Genomic DNA, 17,581 nt, shown 5'->3' on the forward strand with positions numbered 1-17,581 from the left:
ACCCATTTGCATGTGTTCTTAATGTGGACCTAAGGAAAGAGAGATCAAGGTCCTTAGAATAGAAGGAACATTCCCAGTCCTTTTCTACCATTCCAGACTGAAAGGCTGGTAGGGAGAAAGTGGTAAATAATAAAGAATTAATAGATGATGCTTTGAATGAAGGGTTGGTTTTTGTGCTGGTTTTAGACAGGGTCTCACGTATCCATGTTGCCCTCTCCCTGGCTGGCCCGGTTCACTTTGAAGTCAGTGCTTCCATTTCCAATAGACAGTCTTACAAGAGGGGCCTCCGAGGTCTCTGAGGACAGCATTAGCCATTGACAGTTGAGGTGTGCAACCCACAGCTATAGTTTTAGCCACTTTGTTCCATGTCTACCAGCTATTTCAGATTGTTGCTGTCTATGCCTGACAATCAAGGACACAGAAAAATAACCTGATAGAGAGCAAGGACATGGTGATCACATCCTTGCCTCTGCTGTATGTTCTGGATGAGGTTTGTTAAAATTCCAATATTGCAAAAAGCTTTATATAGGGGCCATCACATTAAGGGTCACTATGCACTGTTTCATCTAAAATGGTCTAATCAGAACTGACCGCCAGACAACACTTCCTGCGAAGTTCCTATGAGAAGCTTAAGTTTTTTGTGTTTTTTCTCCTTCCTTCCTTCCTTCCTTCCTTCCTTCCTTCCTTCCTTCCTTTCTTCCTTCCTTTCTTTCTTCCTTTCTTTCTTTCTTTCTTTCTTTCTTTCTTTCTTTCTTTCTTTCTTTCTTTCGCTTTATAGGTTTAGAGGAATGTATTTTGGGCCACGGACCTGCCCCTAGTATCTTAGCTATGGATGTGATCAATCAGAGTTAGTGTATGCATTCAATAAAATGTCCATTTTTGACTAAGGTAGATGCTTCTGTGTTTTGTGGGGTGACCCATTGTCAATGTGTAGTGAGTTGGGGCCCTGGGTATGGTCGCATACCCCCAGGACACAGGTGGTGCAGAGCAAAGGCATAAGAAACTGCACACAGTTGCAAGCTTTATTAATCCTTATTAAGCTAAAAATATGCATTACTACAATTTTCATTGTGTCAAGATACCATAAGATTATTATTCCCATGATAGCAGGAACAATGAGGGAAGATTAAACAAAGAAAGACGAATAAACAAAAGCTTCTTCTAAAAATATTCATATAACAAATCACCTCTCATATTATAATCAAAATATACTCACCATTACCAAGAGAGCGTTAGAACCACTTCCACAGAAACGGGACACAGCAGAACATAATTTAAGGCCAAGTGAGGAAACATTTTCTTCTCCAGGGCGGCATTCCAGCCCCTACTTGAATCTGTCACCAGGCCTTTCTTGACCCTGCCTGGGAGCTGCATCTCTATGTCTTAACAATTCCTTCTTTTTTCTTTTGTTTTAAAGTAACACTTTACATAACATAGCTAAAGGTCCTTGTAGGGGTTTAGTCATGTAAAAATAAAGCAACATAATACATAATGTACATAAGATTATGGCAAAACTAGCTCCTCCCATGCTATGGAAATCCTTTGAAGCCAAGCCTTGGGATCTAATCCTGTCAACTGATCAGCCAATAATTTCGCTATTTCCATAGGGGTAGTATCTTCTAGCTGTTTACCAAAAGACATTCGAACATCATATTTCAAGGCATTAATTACTTTTGAAGCACTTTCATTACCCTCTAAATAGGCTTGAATTAACTTCCAATCATGTTCTGTGTCATTATCCATATATTTACTAACAGAAAAGTAGTAGGATTTCATCATGATAAGCAATATAAGCCCCATAACTGGCATTAGCCGCAGCAGAAGAAACCATGAGTAAAACACACATTGCTAAGAATAAGTGCTCAGCAGTAAAGGACTTTCCTGAAGGAGACAAAATTATTCCTTTCAGTGCTTAATCGCTTCACCTGACCAACATAGGTAATAGGGTTGTCACTGCACGGATCCTTATCCATTGTAGTTTGTGGACACTAAGAGAAACCAGGGCCTCAGTAATGGAGGACACCTCCTCATCTCCTGAGAACATCCATCAGGAGAAAATGTAGCTGGTTTAACTGGATTCCTTTGAGGGTAGGGAGCAGTTCTTATTATTCTGTGCTTGGATCTGTCTCCCGGGTAACCAGAATAGTCTCCCATCCTGTAATGAGACAAAACCCTCTCCTATATACAATGATGTCCCTTCCTGCCATTCAGCATCCCGGGCAATTTTTATCCATACTGTCTGTTCCATGCCTTCTGGGGGGAAGTTCAACAAAGTGTCTATTGGCTCTTGATATAACTTCACCTTGTGGTAAATTAAGAAAATTAATAACGTATAATGCTTGTGCCAATATAGCTCTGGGACTGGTCTGCAAACTCCATTCAGGTTGCATAAGGCCATCTCTTTTCCCCCTTTTTAATTTTATAATTTGTCATTTCAGGGTATGGTGAATTCTTTCAACAAAAGCTTGTCCTTGTATATTGTGTTCTGTACCAGTAATATGTACAATATGATATCGTTGACAAAATTGTTTATATTGATAAGAAATATATGTTGGTCCATTATCAATTTTAATTTTAGAAGGCAGTCCCATAACAGCAAAAGTTTCCAATAGATGCTGTATAACATGAGCAGTGCGTACTCCTGGCAATGGTGTAGCCCACACAAATTTTGAAAAATTATCTATGCTTACATCTATATGTGAAAGGCGACCAAACTCAGAAATATGGGTTATATCGATCTGACACGATGTATTAAGTTGCATCCTTCTGGGATTAATTTGAGATGGAACACATTTTATACGTGAAGACTGACACATAGGACAATTAGCAATATTTTGTTTGGCTTGAGAGTAGGGAAGCTTATATTAAAATGTAAATATCCTGTATTGGCATGATTATGATGTGTTCTTCTGGGGTAGCAAATGCCACTAATTGATCTACCATATGATTGCCAAGTGTTAAAGATTCTGGAAATTTTGAATGTGATCTAGTATGTGTAATGAATATTCTAGAGTTTCATAATAACAATAGTCCTTTAATATGTGAGAATAACATTTAATATAGGCTTAGATGTAGAAACAACAGCAGTCGCAATATTCTGTACTACTCCTAGAACATAAGCGGACTCAGCTATAATATTTTTACATCATGAGTAAAATCCTGGAATACATTAATTACCGCTAATAATTCATTTTGTTGTACTGACCCAAAAGAAGATTATTGTCCCCAAAATTAATCTTTGGTCCAATAAGCCATCTTGGTGTTAGAGCCATCTGTAAACACAGTAAAGGCTGATGGTAATGGATCAACAGAAATTAGTGTATTTATCAAATTTTTTTTTTGTTTTTTAAAGCAATCCCACAATTTACTATGGGGAGGATGAAATTCAATATTTCCAATGTAAGAAATCATGGCTAATTGAAAAACCTCAGACATCTGCATTAAATATTCCACTTTATCTTTGCTTAATGGGAAAACAATAGCAGCACAATCATATCCCCACAGAGTAACAGGTCTTTGTATGCCTTGTTGAATAATTAAAGAAATTTGTTCCTCATAATTTGTTAATGTTTGGTTAAAGTTTTATTTAATATAAACCCATTCTAAAGGCAACTCATCCTGAGCGAAAGTACCTGTAGGATATTCAAGAGTATTTAAACATATAATTTAATAACTCTATCTGGATCAATACGTGCGAAATATGCATCTTTCCATTTTCAGAAAAGATACCCTTGCATGCCTTTATATAAGCATTAATATCCCCAGCCTCCTTTATAGGTAATAATGCTCTCCTGTACTCTTCATTAGCATTTTCAAAAGCAAGCATTTGCAGCAGTTGTCCTCCAGCTTCCTCTCCTTCCATTGTTCTTTCCAATGTTAATTTTAATATACATAAAAACTTAATATATGGTTCATAGAAAGCTACTACCTTTTTCAACCAACCAGTATCATCCTTTATAATAAGTCGGTTGGGCCACACCTTGAATCGATGCTGGCCTAATTATAGGAAAAGAAAAAGCAGGTGAATTCGTCATCATCATCGTGTGAATCTAATGGTCAACATGCCATCCTCGGGAAACGACTTAGAAAAACCTGCTTCAGGCAGTGGTGCAGAGGGCAAAACTTTTACTTTCGTTTTGTCTTAATGAAGCACTAGCTTCTTGTTCTGTATTCGTTATTACCCTGTCTGCATTCATGGCCTTGAACACAGTAAAAATTACAGCCCAAAGAGATCAGAAATTGGAATCTTTTTGCCCTGCCTGACAGCCTTTTTCTCCTTAACTTTCACTTTGACCCAGATATCAGAATCCCTGGAACCCTCGTCAGGGAACCATGGAGTTTAGTCTTGCTGTCTCTAAACACTTTTCTAAACCAGACTGATAGACATGAATTCCCTGCACTCTTAAACATGCTTAAGCATAGCGAGATGAAGAGAAGATTTATCTTGTCCCATTTCCTTGTAATAAATTGTACTTACCTTATCTGACTGTCCAGACTTACCTTCAGGGACCCTGTTCCAGTGCCATAGGTCGACGTCTAGGGTGTTGGGATCCCTGCGTCTGGTCGCATTCCTTTCTGTGTTTCCCGATGCTCAGTGGCCATGCCACTCCAGCATGCTTTGAAATGAACCAGTCCGCAACCACCACCACCACCACCACCACCACCACCACCACCACCACCACCACCAACACCACCACCACCAGCACCACCACCAATTTGGTTTTGTAAATAAAGTTTTATTGACATCGCCATACTCAGCATTTACATCCTGTTCAGTGCTGCTTCTGGCTGCAGCTGCAGGGCTTAGGAGCCACAGAGCCCTTTAGGCTCCCAGAGCTGAGAGCATTGACCTTTGCCTTGTTTGTGAAAGAGGTGACTGACCCCTGTGCTCAAGGTGGCCTTTCCGTGCCCCTTAACCCATAGCATAGGTCTCTGTGCCATCCTCTCCATTTGCTATGGTGTGCACTTCCTGGTACATTTCTGTTAGCTCTTGACATTTCCATAGCATTGGGTCTTGCAAATTGAATTTGCATGGCACCAGGAATAGACCTGATAGCAGGGTGTGGGACACTCCCTATGTGGACCCTGCCCAGGGGCATAAGCTTACTTTTCCAGTCAACTCCCTGAACAGTGAGCCTTTGTGGGACAAGGTACTTCACGACATGACTTGACCTCTCTGCAGTGCACCCAATTCCTGCTTAGCTCAGATGTCCCCCAGAGAGGTTGTGTGAGTGTCCCCAGTAGAGGCAGCACTCGGTGTGGTGGCATTGACATGGCATCCAGGAAAATCAAAAGCAGAGGGACATGTCGGGCAGTTGGAAGCAGATGTCTGCGTCCATGGGGAGAAGGATGGACTAGACACTCCTGCAGCGGGTGAGCTGAGAAGCACTTCCTTGGCTTATTCACAACCATACATCCTGCATGCCATGATGTGTACCCATGCTGAGCTGAAGCCCCAGGCTTTGAGTCTCCCACAGCTGCTGTGTCCTGGGGCCAGAGTAGGATTAAGCAGACTTCAGCAGGAGAAAGGTGAAAACCCTGGTTGCAGGGTGGGGATGGCACAGTCATAACACACCTGCACATGAGGCCCCTGACTTAGAGTCGTATAGCAGCTGTGACAAGCCAGCTCTGGTGACACTCATCTGCAATCTCAGCCCATGGGGGGTAGAGGCAGTAGGATCAGTTGTTTAATTATCCTTGGCTACATGGCAAGTTCGAGGCCAGCCTGGGCAACTTTGTCTATGAAAATAAGACAAAATGAGGTCTTGACTCTGAGCATCACAGTCTGTACCTGGCACAGTTGCCCCACCCAGGTAAGAAACCCCTCTGTCCAGAGGCCATAACTGCAGGAGACCCCTGGCCAAGTTTCTATACAGCGCCCTGTTTGACTGGACTGTTCTGAGGACCAACCACGCTCTCCTCCACAGGAAGGACATGGGAGAGGCTGTTTATGTGAGATTCCGGGCCCTGAGACGGCCAATAATAAACCCTGTCCTTGGGAAAAGCCATGGAGACTGGGAACCCACAGGATCTCTGCAAACACCAGGGCTGGCAGAGGACTCTGATCCTCTACAGCAGCTGCTCTCAATCTGTGGGTTCTACATCAGCGCTCCTGCACACCAGACATTTACATTACAGTTCCTCACAGTAACAAAGTTACACTCATGAAGTAGCTCTCCAATAAGTTTATGTTGGGATGACAACGACATGAGGAACTGAAATAAAGAGTCACAATTTTAGGAACGGTAAGAACCACCATTCTATAGGAACCCAGGCATCTGCACTCGGTGTCTGGAAGTGTGGTAGGCTAGACTTCACCCTCAACGATGCCAGCATGTGGGCACCAAGCCTAGGTTCCACCCCAATGCTTCCTGGATATGTGCAGGCCTGGTTCCATCAAGAAGTAATAAAGGAACCCTTGGCAAAAAACACTGGGTACCAAACAGGTCAGGAAAACACACCCCCTCTGCTGCAACTCCTCTCAGGAGGGCTAGTCTTTCCAGGAGACCCCGGCTATAACCACACCTTGTCTCCCAGTGCTTGCCCATTGGTGCCTTGGCCATATTCAGATTTGAGGGCTTTGAACAGAATAGCTTCCAGCAGATTTGCATCAATGAATCCAACAAGTAGTTGCAGTCCTACTTCATCCAGAGCACCTTCAAGCTGGAGCAGGTGAGAGTGGACACCTATTCCCCAGCCCAGCCCAGCCATCACCCTGAATGTCAGCTGTGTCCCTCAGTATCAGCAGGATAGGGCCTGGGCACCATAGGTTCCCCAGGACCTAAAGCTATGTCCTTGAACTCAGTGCCATGCTCAGCCCTTCCAGCCTCTTTCAACCCTTCTGGATGCTCAACTGCTCCTGCAGCAAGGCAGCAGTGTGCACATTCTGTCACGTCATTTGTGTGTGTCTACAGGAGGTCAGAGCCTGTCCCCTCTGTTCCTTTCTTTTGGTGTATTTGCCTTTCTGAGGAGGCAGGACCCACAGGTATGGGAGGAGCCACATGCATATTCTGTAGCCATGTCTGATTCCTCTGAGCCTCAGTCCCACTTACACACCTACCCTCCAACCTCCCCACTCCATCTCACCCCTGGGGCTCTGTAAACCTTCCTGCTTTCTGTCTTTATATAACTGGTGACACTGCAGCCCTCATTGGTGTCATACAGTGTTAGTTTGTCTTTGCACTGCCTGGAGGTCTGACTTAGGAGAATGGCTACCATTCTCATTCCTGTTCAAGGGTCAGAATCTGAATCCTATGTAAGGCTGAATAATATTCCAGCACATGGCTGGACCATGTTGAATTTACACAGTCACCTATGGATCTTATATTTTGGCTTGTAAACACACACATATAAGACTCAAGTGACACCCAAGTGGAGAATTGCTGGAGTCCTCCATGGCTTTCTGAACCGTCTGAGAGACCATCCTGTCCACAGTGTATAGGGCACCATTTACTCATAGCTCACACAGCATGAGAAGATTAGGGAGGGTTAACCTGGCTTCTCTGTCTCCTACTTTCTCCCACACTAGCCCTAGCATAATTCTGTATTGCAGTGAATGTTTAGAACCCAGGAGGATGGCAGCTTCCTTGCTCAAATATAGCAAGTTCCTCCTTGCCTGCTTTGAGACTGAGTCTCATGCAGCCCAGGCTGGCTTTGATCTCACCATTAGTTAAGATGGCCATGAACTCCTGGTTCTCATGCCTCAGACGTCTCTGAGTGCTGGGTGACAGGTATGCACCACTCTTAAGTCCTGCCACTGGGACAAGAGTGAGCAGAGCCAGCTCTGAAGCACACACTGTGCTGGTGTCAGTGATGACTGACTTATGATCCTGTCTTCCTTGCCCATGACCCTGCTCCTTGGTGCATGCCATCCTTCCTCCCTGTGACTCATGGGGGACACCAAGCCTGAGGATGTCAGGAAGAAGTTTACTTACTTCACTGGGTTGGAGGCTGTTAGGTTCCTGCGTCAGTAGGTGAGATTCAAGCTAGAAGGTTTGTGGCATGAGAAACTGGAACAGAACTGGCATGGCAGGAACAATTGTCACCTGGCTCTGAGAAGACCAGGTGGGCAGAAACTCATCGTTGGGCAGGTAGTGAGCTCAAGTCCAGGCTGGGCATTGCTCAGCGCATGTGAACAGGTGCGCTTACATGGACATGTGTTTCCCCCACATGGTCACCACTTATCCAGGCACGGTGAATACTCCAAGGAGCTTTTTATGTTTTAACATTGTGTGTGTTTGTGTGTCCATACATACATATACACACATACATTCGTACATATACACGAATACACGTACCTGAAAACACATGCATATACATGACTATACACATTCATGCTCACACACACATATATACACACCTACATGCATACACACATATACACACATACACACACATACACACATACGCACATACATGCATACACACATACACATATACATACACACATACACACACATACAATACATATACACACATACAAATACACCTATACACACATATAGATAGACATATACACACATACATATACACGTATACACATACATGCATACACACATTCATATCCACACGTACATACAGACATATACATATACACTCACATACATGTAAGCACATGAGTGGAAGCCAGAGGACAGCTTGGCCCTTGTTTCTCTCCTTTTTACCACGTGGGTCCTGGGGATTGAATCAAGCTCATCAGACTTGACAGCAAGCCCCTTTAACTGTAGAGCCCTCTCATTGGCTGCCAGTTGCCTCTTTCCACAAATTCTATCCATGGTGGGATATTTAGAGTTGTTATTCTCATGATTCCTTCAGCAATAGCGCAGACATTATTTACACTGCATTAGGAGTTATAATTCCTGTAGATGTCAGGAGAGCTGGAGGCGTGGATCAAGAAGAGAGCCCACTTTCAATGTCATTATGTGGTATTGCCTTAGGCCCTTTTATACACTCCCCTGGCTTTGTCTGAGTATATGTTTGAGGGCTCTCTATGACTGTGCAAAGAAGTAAGAGATAGGGCTGGGCCACAAAATAGGAAAGTACTTGTTCATCCAAAAACAAAAACAAACAAACAAACAAACAAACAAAAGTAGCTCTAGGGTGAAATATTGGTGCTAGTGCTGAACTACACAGCCAGAAGGTATTTTTCTAAGTAAATAACACAATATTGGGGATGACAATATGATCAAATATCCTACAACATAAGTTTGCAATGTTACCTACATTTTATAAATCAAGTCTGACCACCCTTTTGGTTGTTTCCAATCATGTCTGAGTGCATCATCAAGGGAATCCCAAGGAAAATCAGAAATGGGTTCTTGAAGCTGTTGCCCAGGGCCAGTATAGACCTAAATGATGCTTTGAATGAAGTGTGGATTTCTGTGCTGGTTTAAAACAGGGTCTCAAGTATCACATGTTGCCCTCTACCTGGCTGGCCAGGATCACTTTGAGCTCAGATAAACCTCCTTTCACTTTGCAATAAATAGGCTTGTAAGAGTGGCCTCCAAGGACTGTGCAGACAGCATTAGCCTTTCACAGTTGAGGTGTGTAACCCACAACTATAGTTTTAGCCATGTTTTTCCATGTCTACCAGTTATTTCAGATTGTTGCTGTTATATGCCTGACAATCAAGGATGCAGAAAAATAACCTGATGCAGAGTAAGGACATGGTGATCACATGGTGATCACATGGTGCCTCTTCCGTACGTTCTGGATGAGGTTTGTTAAAATTCCAATATTGCAAAAAGCTTTATATAGGGCCCATCACATTAAGGGTCACTATGCACTGTTCTATCTAAAATGGCCTAATCAGAACTGACTCCCATATAACACTTCCTGCAATCCTCATATGAGAAGCTTGAGCTTTTAGTTTTGACTTTTTCTTTTCTCGTTCTTTCATATTTTTTGCTATATAAGTTGAGACAAAGATAGTTAAGGCCATGAATTTGCCCCCAAAATTTGAACTATGTATGTGATCAATCAATGTTAGTGTGTGCATTCTATAAAGTATTCATTTTTTACTATGATAGATGCTTTTGTGTTTGGTGTGGTGGCCATTTCCCAGTGTACAGGTGCAGGGACCTTGCTCTATCCACTTAATGATGTTTATAGCCTCATTTTAGACGTTTCTGTGCCACCCTCTATATCTCTTGACTATTTTATTTTTCTGATAGAAGCTCATGGTATATCTTACTCAGTCCTGTGAGCAGTGCTCCTTTGTCGACATTGGTGCAGAGAGGAGAACCCCACCACCAGCATGAGGTTCCCTTCACTGGTGGCTCCAATATTGCACTTTCCTCTGCCAACTGGTCTCCACACTTTTCCTAGCACCTTAAAGACTTCAACTCTTTCTCCTAAGGAATTTTCTGGCCATTGTCGATTGCTAAGCACATGACTTCATGAGTGTTCCCCTAATACACACCCATGTTGTAACCTACCATGCAGACTATTTCTTGATGTGATATAAAGCACCTGTACATAATGTGACAAGAGAACTTTTGACTGCATATTCAAGCTGGTGTGAAATATCAGCAAGTTTTAATGGCTTACATTGGTGAATGTGGACAATTTGAGTTATAATGAGACATTTTTTGGGAAAGATTTGAAAGGAAACATTCATTTAGATGCATAGGAATTACTAAGGTTTTTATAATCAAGCCTTGAGGAAAATTTGGCTTTGGAAGCAGGAGATGCTCAGTGGCTCTGCCCCAGGAAAGTCTCCTGGAAAGGGCACCTCAGCTTATGCTCAGTACAGGGAGATTATTAGCAGGGAGGCAAAGTCTGCACCCCACGACATCTGCTGTCCCTTCTTGGACATTCTATTGTCTCCTAGAGAGTTCTGGCATCCTCTGTGATGTCACCAGTGTTGTAGTGACAACCAGTGCCCTAGTTTCTCTCAGTCTGAGTCTGGCGGTTACAAGCTAAGACATGTTTTCCCTTCTTCGCAAGCTTTTTGGGAGGGGGAACGTCGATTCTGGAGAGACTAGAGTGAAGGAGTCTGGCCTTTCGTCTCAAAGTAATGATGGAGAAAGACAGCACTTCTGGGGAATGTGGAGTAAGTTCTGGGCAGTGTATTTTGAGCTTCCTGCCAGGGTGGCTGCAGGCTTAAGCTGACCTTTCTAGCAATGGGCCACAGCAACTGGAGCATCTGAAAAGGAATTGAATTTCCATGAATATCACAAATCCTTAAAGTCAAAGATTTCAGAACTTTAGTTTCCCCATCCCCACTGGGAGGATATGGTAAGGCCAATGCTATTCTACTGTGAACTTCTGGTCTTTACTTTTCAGTTCATTTGCTCTGTTACATTGATATAATAACACCATCAGTGTTCATGGAGGGTCCACCTTTTCTGAGTTTAGACAGGGCAGCAATGTATTTCACTATCATTGCTTCTTTAAATACAGTGGGTATCTGGCAGTAGTAACAGGGAGAGATTGTGCTCCAGGCAATAACCTTATGTTCTTAGACCTTCTCTGATTTCTTCTAACTGGCAGGGTCATTTTTTGCTTTATATATTAGAGGTTGTATGTTACAAAAATTTTTCTACAATACCAAAACTATTTGGTACGTGTAGACCAAGATTCAGCCTGTAACCTATTCGCACTTCTGGGGCATTTGGTATTTCACATAGGGACACTGATAAGTCTGTTGAACATATCCTCCCTGGAAATGCGTTTTAAATCCAAAGTTGTTGGCTTAGAGTATCAGGGTAGGACATCTGAGTGTCTCCAATCACTCAAGTTTTGTGGATGGTGAATTTATCATCTGAGTTCTGAAGCCACAGGGGTGAGGGTCCTGAAACCAAGCTGTACCCTGTTCAGCTGATAATAATCCTGGAGAAGCCATCTCCATGGTACATGTAAGCACGTGATGTCCGGAATAGGGAACACCTGGCTGCTTACATCTCTTGGTCTCTATAGAGAAGTGGGAGAACTGAGATCCCCTGAGGAGGTCTCTTAAGCATAGAACAATCGCCTAGCAGTGACACTGGGTTCCTGACTTGTTCTCCTGTTTAGGGCTTACTGAGGTCTATGAACACTCTATGCATTCTCCCCATGCAGGTTCACTTGTGTTCTTCTACCTACAGACTCTGGGAGAGAAACATCATCCCCTGGCACTGACCTAAGCAAGAATCAGGCCATGAAGGAAAAGGAGAGGCTGATTAAAGAGCTGCAGCTCATTACCGAGAAGAGAAATGACCTGAGAGATCGCCTGAGGTTTCTGACAGAGAGATCCATGAAGAACAGGTATGAATCGCTCCAAATGCTCTTGTTTCATTCCTGGGTCTGCAAGGTCACCTTTTTCTTATCCTGTTAAGGTTTTGGGTTCTAGAAAGCTGTACCTCCCTAACCACCCTGTGCTAAACCTCACCTCCCATATAGTGGAGATTCAGAACCTTACCCTTCCTGAGGAGTGAGATTGAAAATGGACTCATCTGCTTCCACTTATTTAAAAGCAGAACTTGTGGTCTGAATGAAGAATTCAGGAATAAAGTCAGGGAGAGTGAGTTCCCAGTGTGCATTTGTAAAGCCCTTGACAGCTGGTGGCTTTGCAAGATTGTAATTGCAGTGAGTTTATGGTGAGTCTCTGTACTTGCTAGGCAGGGGACTGAGTGCTGGAAGATCCAGGCAGCAGCCTGGGGTAATGTAGGACCCACCCTGAGTTCATATATTCCTAAATGCCGATGTTCATTGTATTCTATCATTTGGGGCCAGGCCACACTTCAGGCCAAATCCATATTATGAAGACCTGGAGAGAATGGAGGAGGCGGTCATGTCAATTCTGCACAACTTAGAGATGGAGAACACTGAGTTCCATGAGAACAACCATAAGCTGAAGAAGGAGATTACCTTCTCTAGGTAAGTCCTGGTCAGAAAGGCTATCACTTGTGGAATGGCCCTTTCTGACTTTCTTTGTTCTGGATTGGACGGTCTTCAGCTCTGGTTCTATCTCTTGTGCTATTTACCCATTAGTGTTCCAGGGTCATTATGACTCAGTTTTCAGTTCCATAAAAGACTGTTCCTCATCCCAGGATTGTCTAGGCATCTTCAGAAGGCTCTAGATAGAACAGCACTGATTGAAGTCAGCAGAAGGTCATTAGGCTGACCTGGACCTATGTTGTCACACCAGGTTTTACAAAACTCAGTGCGTGGACCACATGGTTAGCATGACCTTCTCTTGATTCTACTGACCTCCTTTGAGGGTGTTGGCCCACTACTAATTGATGTTGGCCCCATGCATTGGGCTTTCATGGATAGTTGTAGATCCATGTTCTTTCTCAGAGGTGTGGACTCTAATTGGTGTCAGGCCAAGCAAACAATGTATTCTTCCCCGAATTAACTTTTTATGGTTTGTGCAGCAGCCTTATATGTATCAAGATGCACTTTATTAAGTCTTCATGGGTATCTGGGACCTGGTAGAGTTAGTGGGACTTGGGAGTAGGAATGGGAGAAAGGGCCAGCATGATCTTACTATGCAGACTGTATTTCCAGAAACCTGCTCAGCCAGCTCCTGATGGAGAACACATGTAGGAAGAAGTTGGTCCCACTGAAGCAGGAGAACAAGGAGGTACATCTTGATTGTGCACTGAACCAGAAATATTTGGTTGACTTCAACAAGAAAGATAAAGACCATCAACGGCCAGAACCAGCATTATCAGGTAGGGACGAACAGATGTGTTAGCTTAACAATATCTGATAAAATTTGCCAATTTGATACATCTTTGCTTCTCTTACCACCTTTCTAATTTACACTCACAACCAGCCAAACACCTCATGTAATGGAATTGTTCATTGCTCTGCCTATGCACAAGTATTCTAGGAAGTTAACCACTTTTCAGAAACTGAATTATTGTGCAAGCATATTTTGCTGCTCTTTTTGAAGCTGCAGTCTAGAAATGGTGACAGATGAATAACATATCCCATTATTGCATATCCATGTGATACATTGGATCCCATGTAGAGTTTTGAACAATTTCTTGGTTCTTGAACAATTGACACTCTGTGGTCATGTGACCTCTTGTGTAGGAAGCACCTTTGGGATAAGAACCAAGTGCAAATGTCAAATTAGTACTTGTCATTGGCTTTAACCTTGGTGACATATGGACATCTCCTTTCTTCCTGCAACCCGATGAGGTCTTTTCCCATTGCCCTGTTCTTGGTTTGCACTGGTATAAGTCTGGGTCCCAGATTGGCAGCCCACATTACTGTGTGGCTTGCTGGAGATTTTGCCCTGCCCACAGAGTTAGCAACAATGATATCAGTTAAAAGGTCCATGTCGACTGTCCAATAGAACTGAGGTGGTAGAAGGCAGCATTCTGACAGGTGGCTTGCATTTCCCCACCAAATCAGTGTCTGAAAAACTGCCTTCCTCTCCCAGGTCTCAGAAAGTGCAAGAGAGCTGGAATTGGACACACCCCAGTAAGAGAGCTTCCTGAAGAATAAGTTGCTTTCTCAGGAGTCCCTGATGACCAACATCCTGAATGGTAACAACATTTTTTGGATGAGTATTCATCCTCTGCGTTAATTTGTCATTTCTTAGAGACCCTAAATTTATATACCACTAAGCCATCCTGACTGATTGAGGTCTTACTCACTTTCTTCTTCAGAAAACAGCACTTGAGAGACAACTTGGGGGACCGCCTTTCATTATGTGTGCTAGAGGAGAAACAGCAATACGTCTGTGCTTCTAAATGTTCGTTAAGAATATGCTTTTAGAAATATTTTTGTTATGATTTTAATTGAAGTTTTCTTTTTGTTGTTTCATATTTTTTGTTCTTGTTACTATTTTTACTTTCAAATATTTTTAAATATTTTTATTCATTTTAATCCTGTTTTGTTGTAAAAATGTATTTGTTATGAATAAAAATTGAATTCTATCTCTTGACTCTTAAGACCATCATTCTTATTCAAGGGTTCTGTCCCTTCCTGTGGACTTAGAACTGACAGCTACAGATGGATCTCTGCATGTTCCATGGAGCCTGGGCTAATAAGTGAAATCAGAGTCACCAAGGAGTACCCAGTGTGATAGTGTCTTTTGTGTGGATAATGTGGCTGTGTCTCGGACACACACTTTGTGATGTAATCACTGACACATTTTACTCAATTGTTAGGGTCCATGTGGTTCTTCTGAGAGAGCAGCAGATGCTCTACCCTGTGAGTCGTCACCACAGCTCCTGCAGGTGGCTATTGTTACTCCACATGAGGTGCTGTATTAGGTGGACAGGATCACCTCCAATTAAATAGAGAGATCTCAGGAGATGTGTGTTCACAGGGAACTTACTGAGCCGTGCGTGCTCAACATGTTAGGTTGTCAGGCATCCCTACAGGGCTCTGGTGTTCCCACTGCTCATTGTGGGTCATGATCATCCTCCAGTATCACTTAGTTTTCATATTAGAGCAGATCTTTCACCTAATATCAGTGATGACCATATGTATTATACACATCTGATAAAATACAGAATAGAAACTAGCTTCTTGTAGGCCAGATTGGCATTATCAGTTTTTTGATTGTTAGCAAGAAAATTATTTTAATCTAAGCAGTTTAGGAAGGAACCTCCAGAGCATCCATAGTGAATGTAGCTTGCAGCTGTGAACACAGGTTTCTTTTGGAGAGCAGGCCTGTGCAAGCCCAACCGAGGTGGGACAGTGCAAGCTATCCTTTTTCCATGGCCAATCTGGGATCGTATTGAGAATGTATTTTTTCCAGGTGACTGATTTCCAATTTGTGGAATTGATCTAACTGCTGAGAGTGGAGGTGACTCAGAGAGTTAAAGTACAAAAGGACCAATCCAGTATGTCCACAAAAGCTTGCTGTCACCCCAGGGCTTTAAAAGCTGAGCAGCTAGAGAAGCAATGTAGTATTTGGTTATTCTCATGCTTAGGTCTAGTCATTCATTATAAGCTGACCATGACACAAAAAGTGTCATCTGTGTCAAAACTAGTTGTAACTAGATTCACCCCACACTATCACATCACTACCGCATTTGAGGTTCTCAGTTACTATCTAAGACCCTGGAAGAGGCCTGGGTCTTGCTACACAAACTCATAATTTATGTCTTCATGACACTGTGTGCTTTGTCCTGTTAATGCTACCATTGGCATACAATACCTTGGATACTTTGTGCTGACACCTGTGACCTGAGACAATAGTTCATGTCATCCTAACCTGAATAAACTGTACTTAGAGTACAGTGTGGTATGAGGGGCCTTCTTTTCCTATGAGATAGCAAAACATTTCCAGGCTTCAGTCAAGTCTGACAGCCATTGTCCAGTACCTGTCTTGAGATGTCCACATTTTCACCTGAGAGTCTTCATCCAGGCTGCTCTGTAATTCTGTAGAAGATTAATAGGGTTCCTGTCCTAGGATTTAATTCTGCATGACTGTACTTGCCGAACATGCTCAAAGCCCTGTGATCCACCCTAGCCCTCTGTGCTTTAGAGAAAGAAAATAAAGAGCCACTTTGCACTTGAAGTTTCTCCTCCAACAAAAGGAGAGCCTGCATAGGGCCTTTAAATAACTCTAAGCCCCAGCTTCCCCACAGCTCCCTCCATCAATTCCATTATTGGTGTGTTTTCACTACTACTCACTTTCTTCTGTGTGCAAAGAATGTGCACCATGTCACATGTGTCACACACACGTGTGTGTGTGTGTGTGTGTGTGTGTTTGGTCCCTAGTGAAAACTGTCGAGATACATGCAGACTCATGCTACTACTGTCCCATGGTACCTTGCAGGGAACCCTGAAATGGTGTGCTACTTTAATACAGTCTAAACCGGGTGTGCATGGTTTCTGTAAGGTCACCACTACAGAGAGCAGGAAAAGCTTCAGTAGTCACATGGATGTGATCAATCAGTGTTAGTCATGCCCTTCCAGCGTGGTAGACTGCAGGTTGTCTGTCCCCATCACTTTGCTCTCTTGTGCCCAAACAATGCCAAGGTCAGGGCCGTTGAGCCGTGAGGCAGAGGCTCACCACCCTCAGTCCTGCCTACGACACCTAAGACTGTCTCTTTCGGGTGTGTGCGTGCTGGACACTCATGGATCCTGAGATCTCCGCAGCTGAGGTGAAACAGTACCGGAGCCATTGCAATGTGGGCACACATTTGGTTTTGGAGCTGGGCCACTCTTTGACCTTTGGTGAGTGGAGAGACAACTGTTGGCTGAGCCTTTGGTGAACCGGATGGCCCCTGGCCACGTCAGCAGTCAGCAGTATCAAAGCTGAGCAACCAGTGTTTTATGTTCCATTTTGTCATCGCTGGTCAGTGTTCTGATGCCACAGCACATGGCTGGTCTCAATCTCCCTATGTGGCCACAATCCCTAATTGATATGGCCTCCACTTCCCAAGTGCCACTGGGATTTCTGTAGAACCCCTAAGGCAGCAGGAAGCAGGAGCTCCTGGCTATTCCCTCCCTGCTCTCTGGATCTGCAAGTCGTTCTGTGTACATATGGCTATTCCCTCATATACTCTTGATGCCATGATACCTTAATAAACACTTGAATCATGCCCTGATGGCCAGTTTTCAACTGCTACCTGACACCATCTATAATCGCCTGGGAAATGAGGGACAGTCTGGATCAGACTGG

The 17,581-nt window shown here is 43.3% G+C and overlaps 1 protein-coding gene across 2 annotated transcripts in view; it reads left to right on the top strand.

The window, feature by feature from the left end:
- LOC147999051 (uncharacterized) overlaps nucleotides 1-14,876 on the top strand; it is a 143,793-nt gene extending 128,917 nt beyond the window's left edge. The window contains exons 1-6 of one of the 2 annotated variants that reach the window (XM_087595713.1): nucleotides 10,887-11,053; nucleotides 12,087-12,246; nucleotides 12,715-12,858; nucleotides 13,492-13,658; nucleotides 14,378-14,483; nucleotides 14,607-14,876. In XM_087595713.1, the coding sequence (XP_087451839.1) occupies nucleotides 10,927-11,053; nucleotides 12,087-12,246; nucleotides 12,715-12,858; nucleotides 13,492-13,658; nucleotides 14,378-14,442 (663 nt within the window). In that variant the 5' untranslated portion in view covers nucleotides 10,887-10,926 and the 3' untranslated portion in view covers nucleotides 14,443-14,483; nucleotides 14,607-14,876. Of the gene's footprint in view, nucleotides 1-10,886; nucleotides 11,054-12,086; nucleotides 12,247-12,714; nucleotides 12,859-13,491; nucleotides 13,659-14,377 lie in introns of those variants that run through there. The other variant, XM_087595714.1, reaches the window with a different exon arrangement.
- The last annotated feature ends 2,705 nt before the right edge of the window (nucleotides 14,877-17,581 follow it).

The sequence above is a fragment of the Rattus norvegicus genome, chromosome 19 (genome assembly GCF_021556685.1).
Source record: "Rattus norvegicus strain SHRSP/BbbUtx chromosome 19, alternate assembly SHRSP_T2T, whole genome shotgun sequence".
Classification (NCBI taxonomy): Eukaryota; Metazoa; Chordata; class Mammalia; order Rodentia; family Muridae; genus Rattus; species Rattus norvegicus.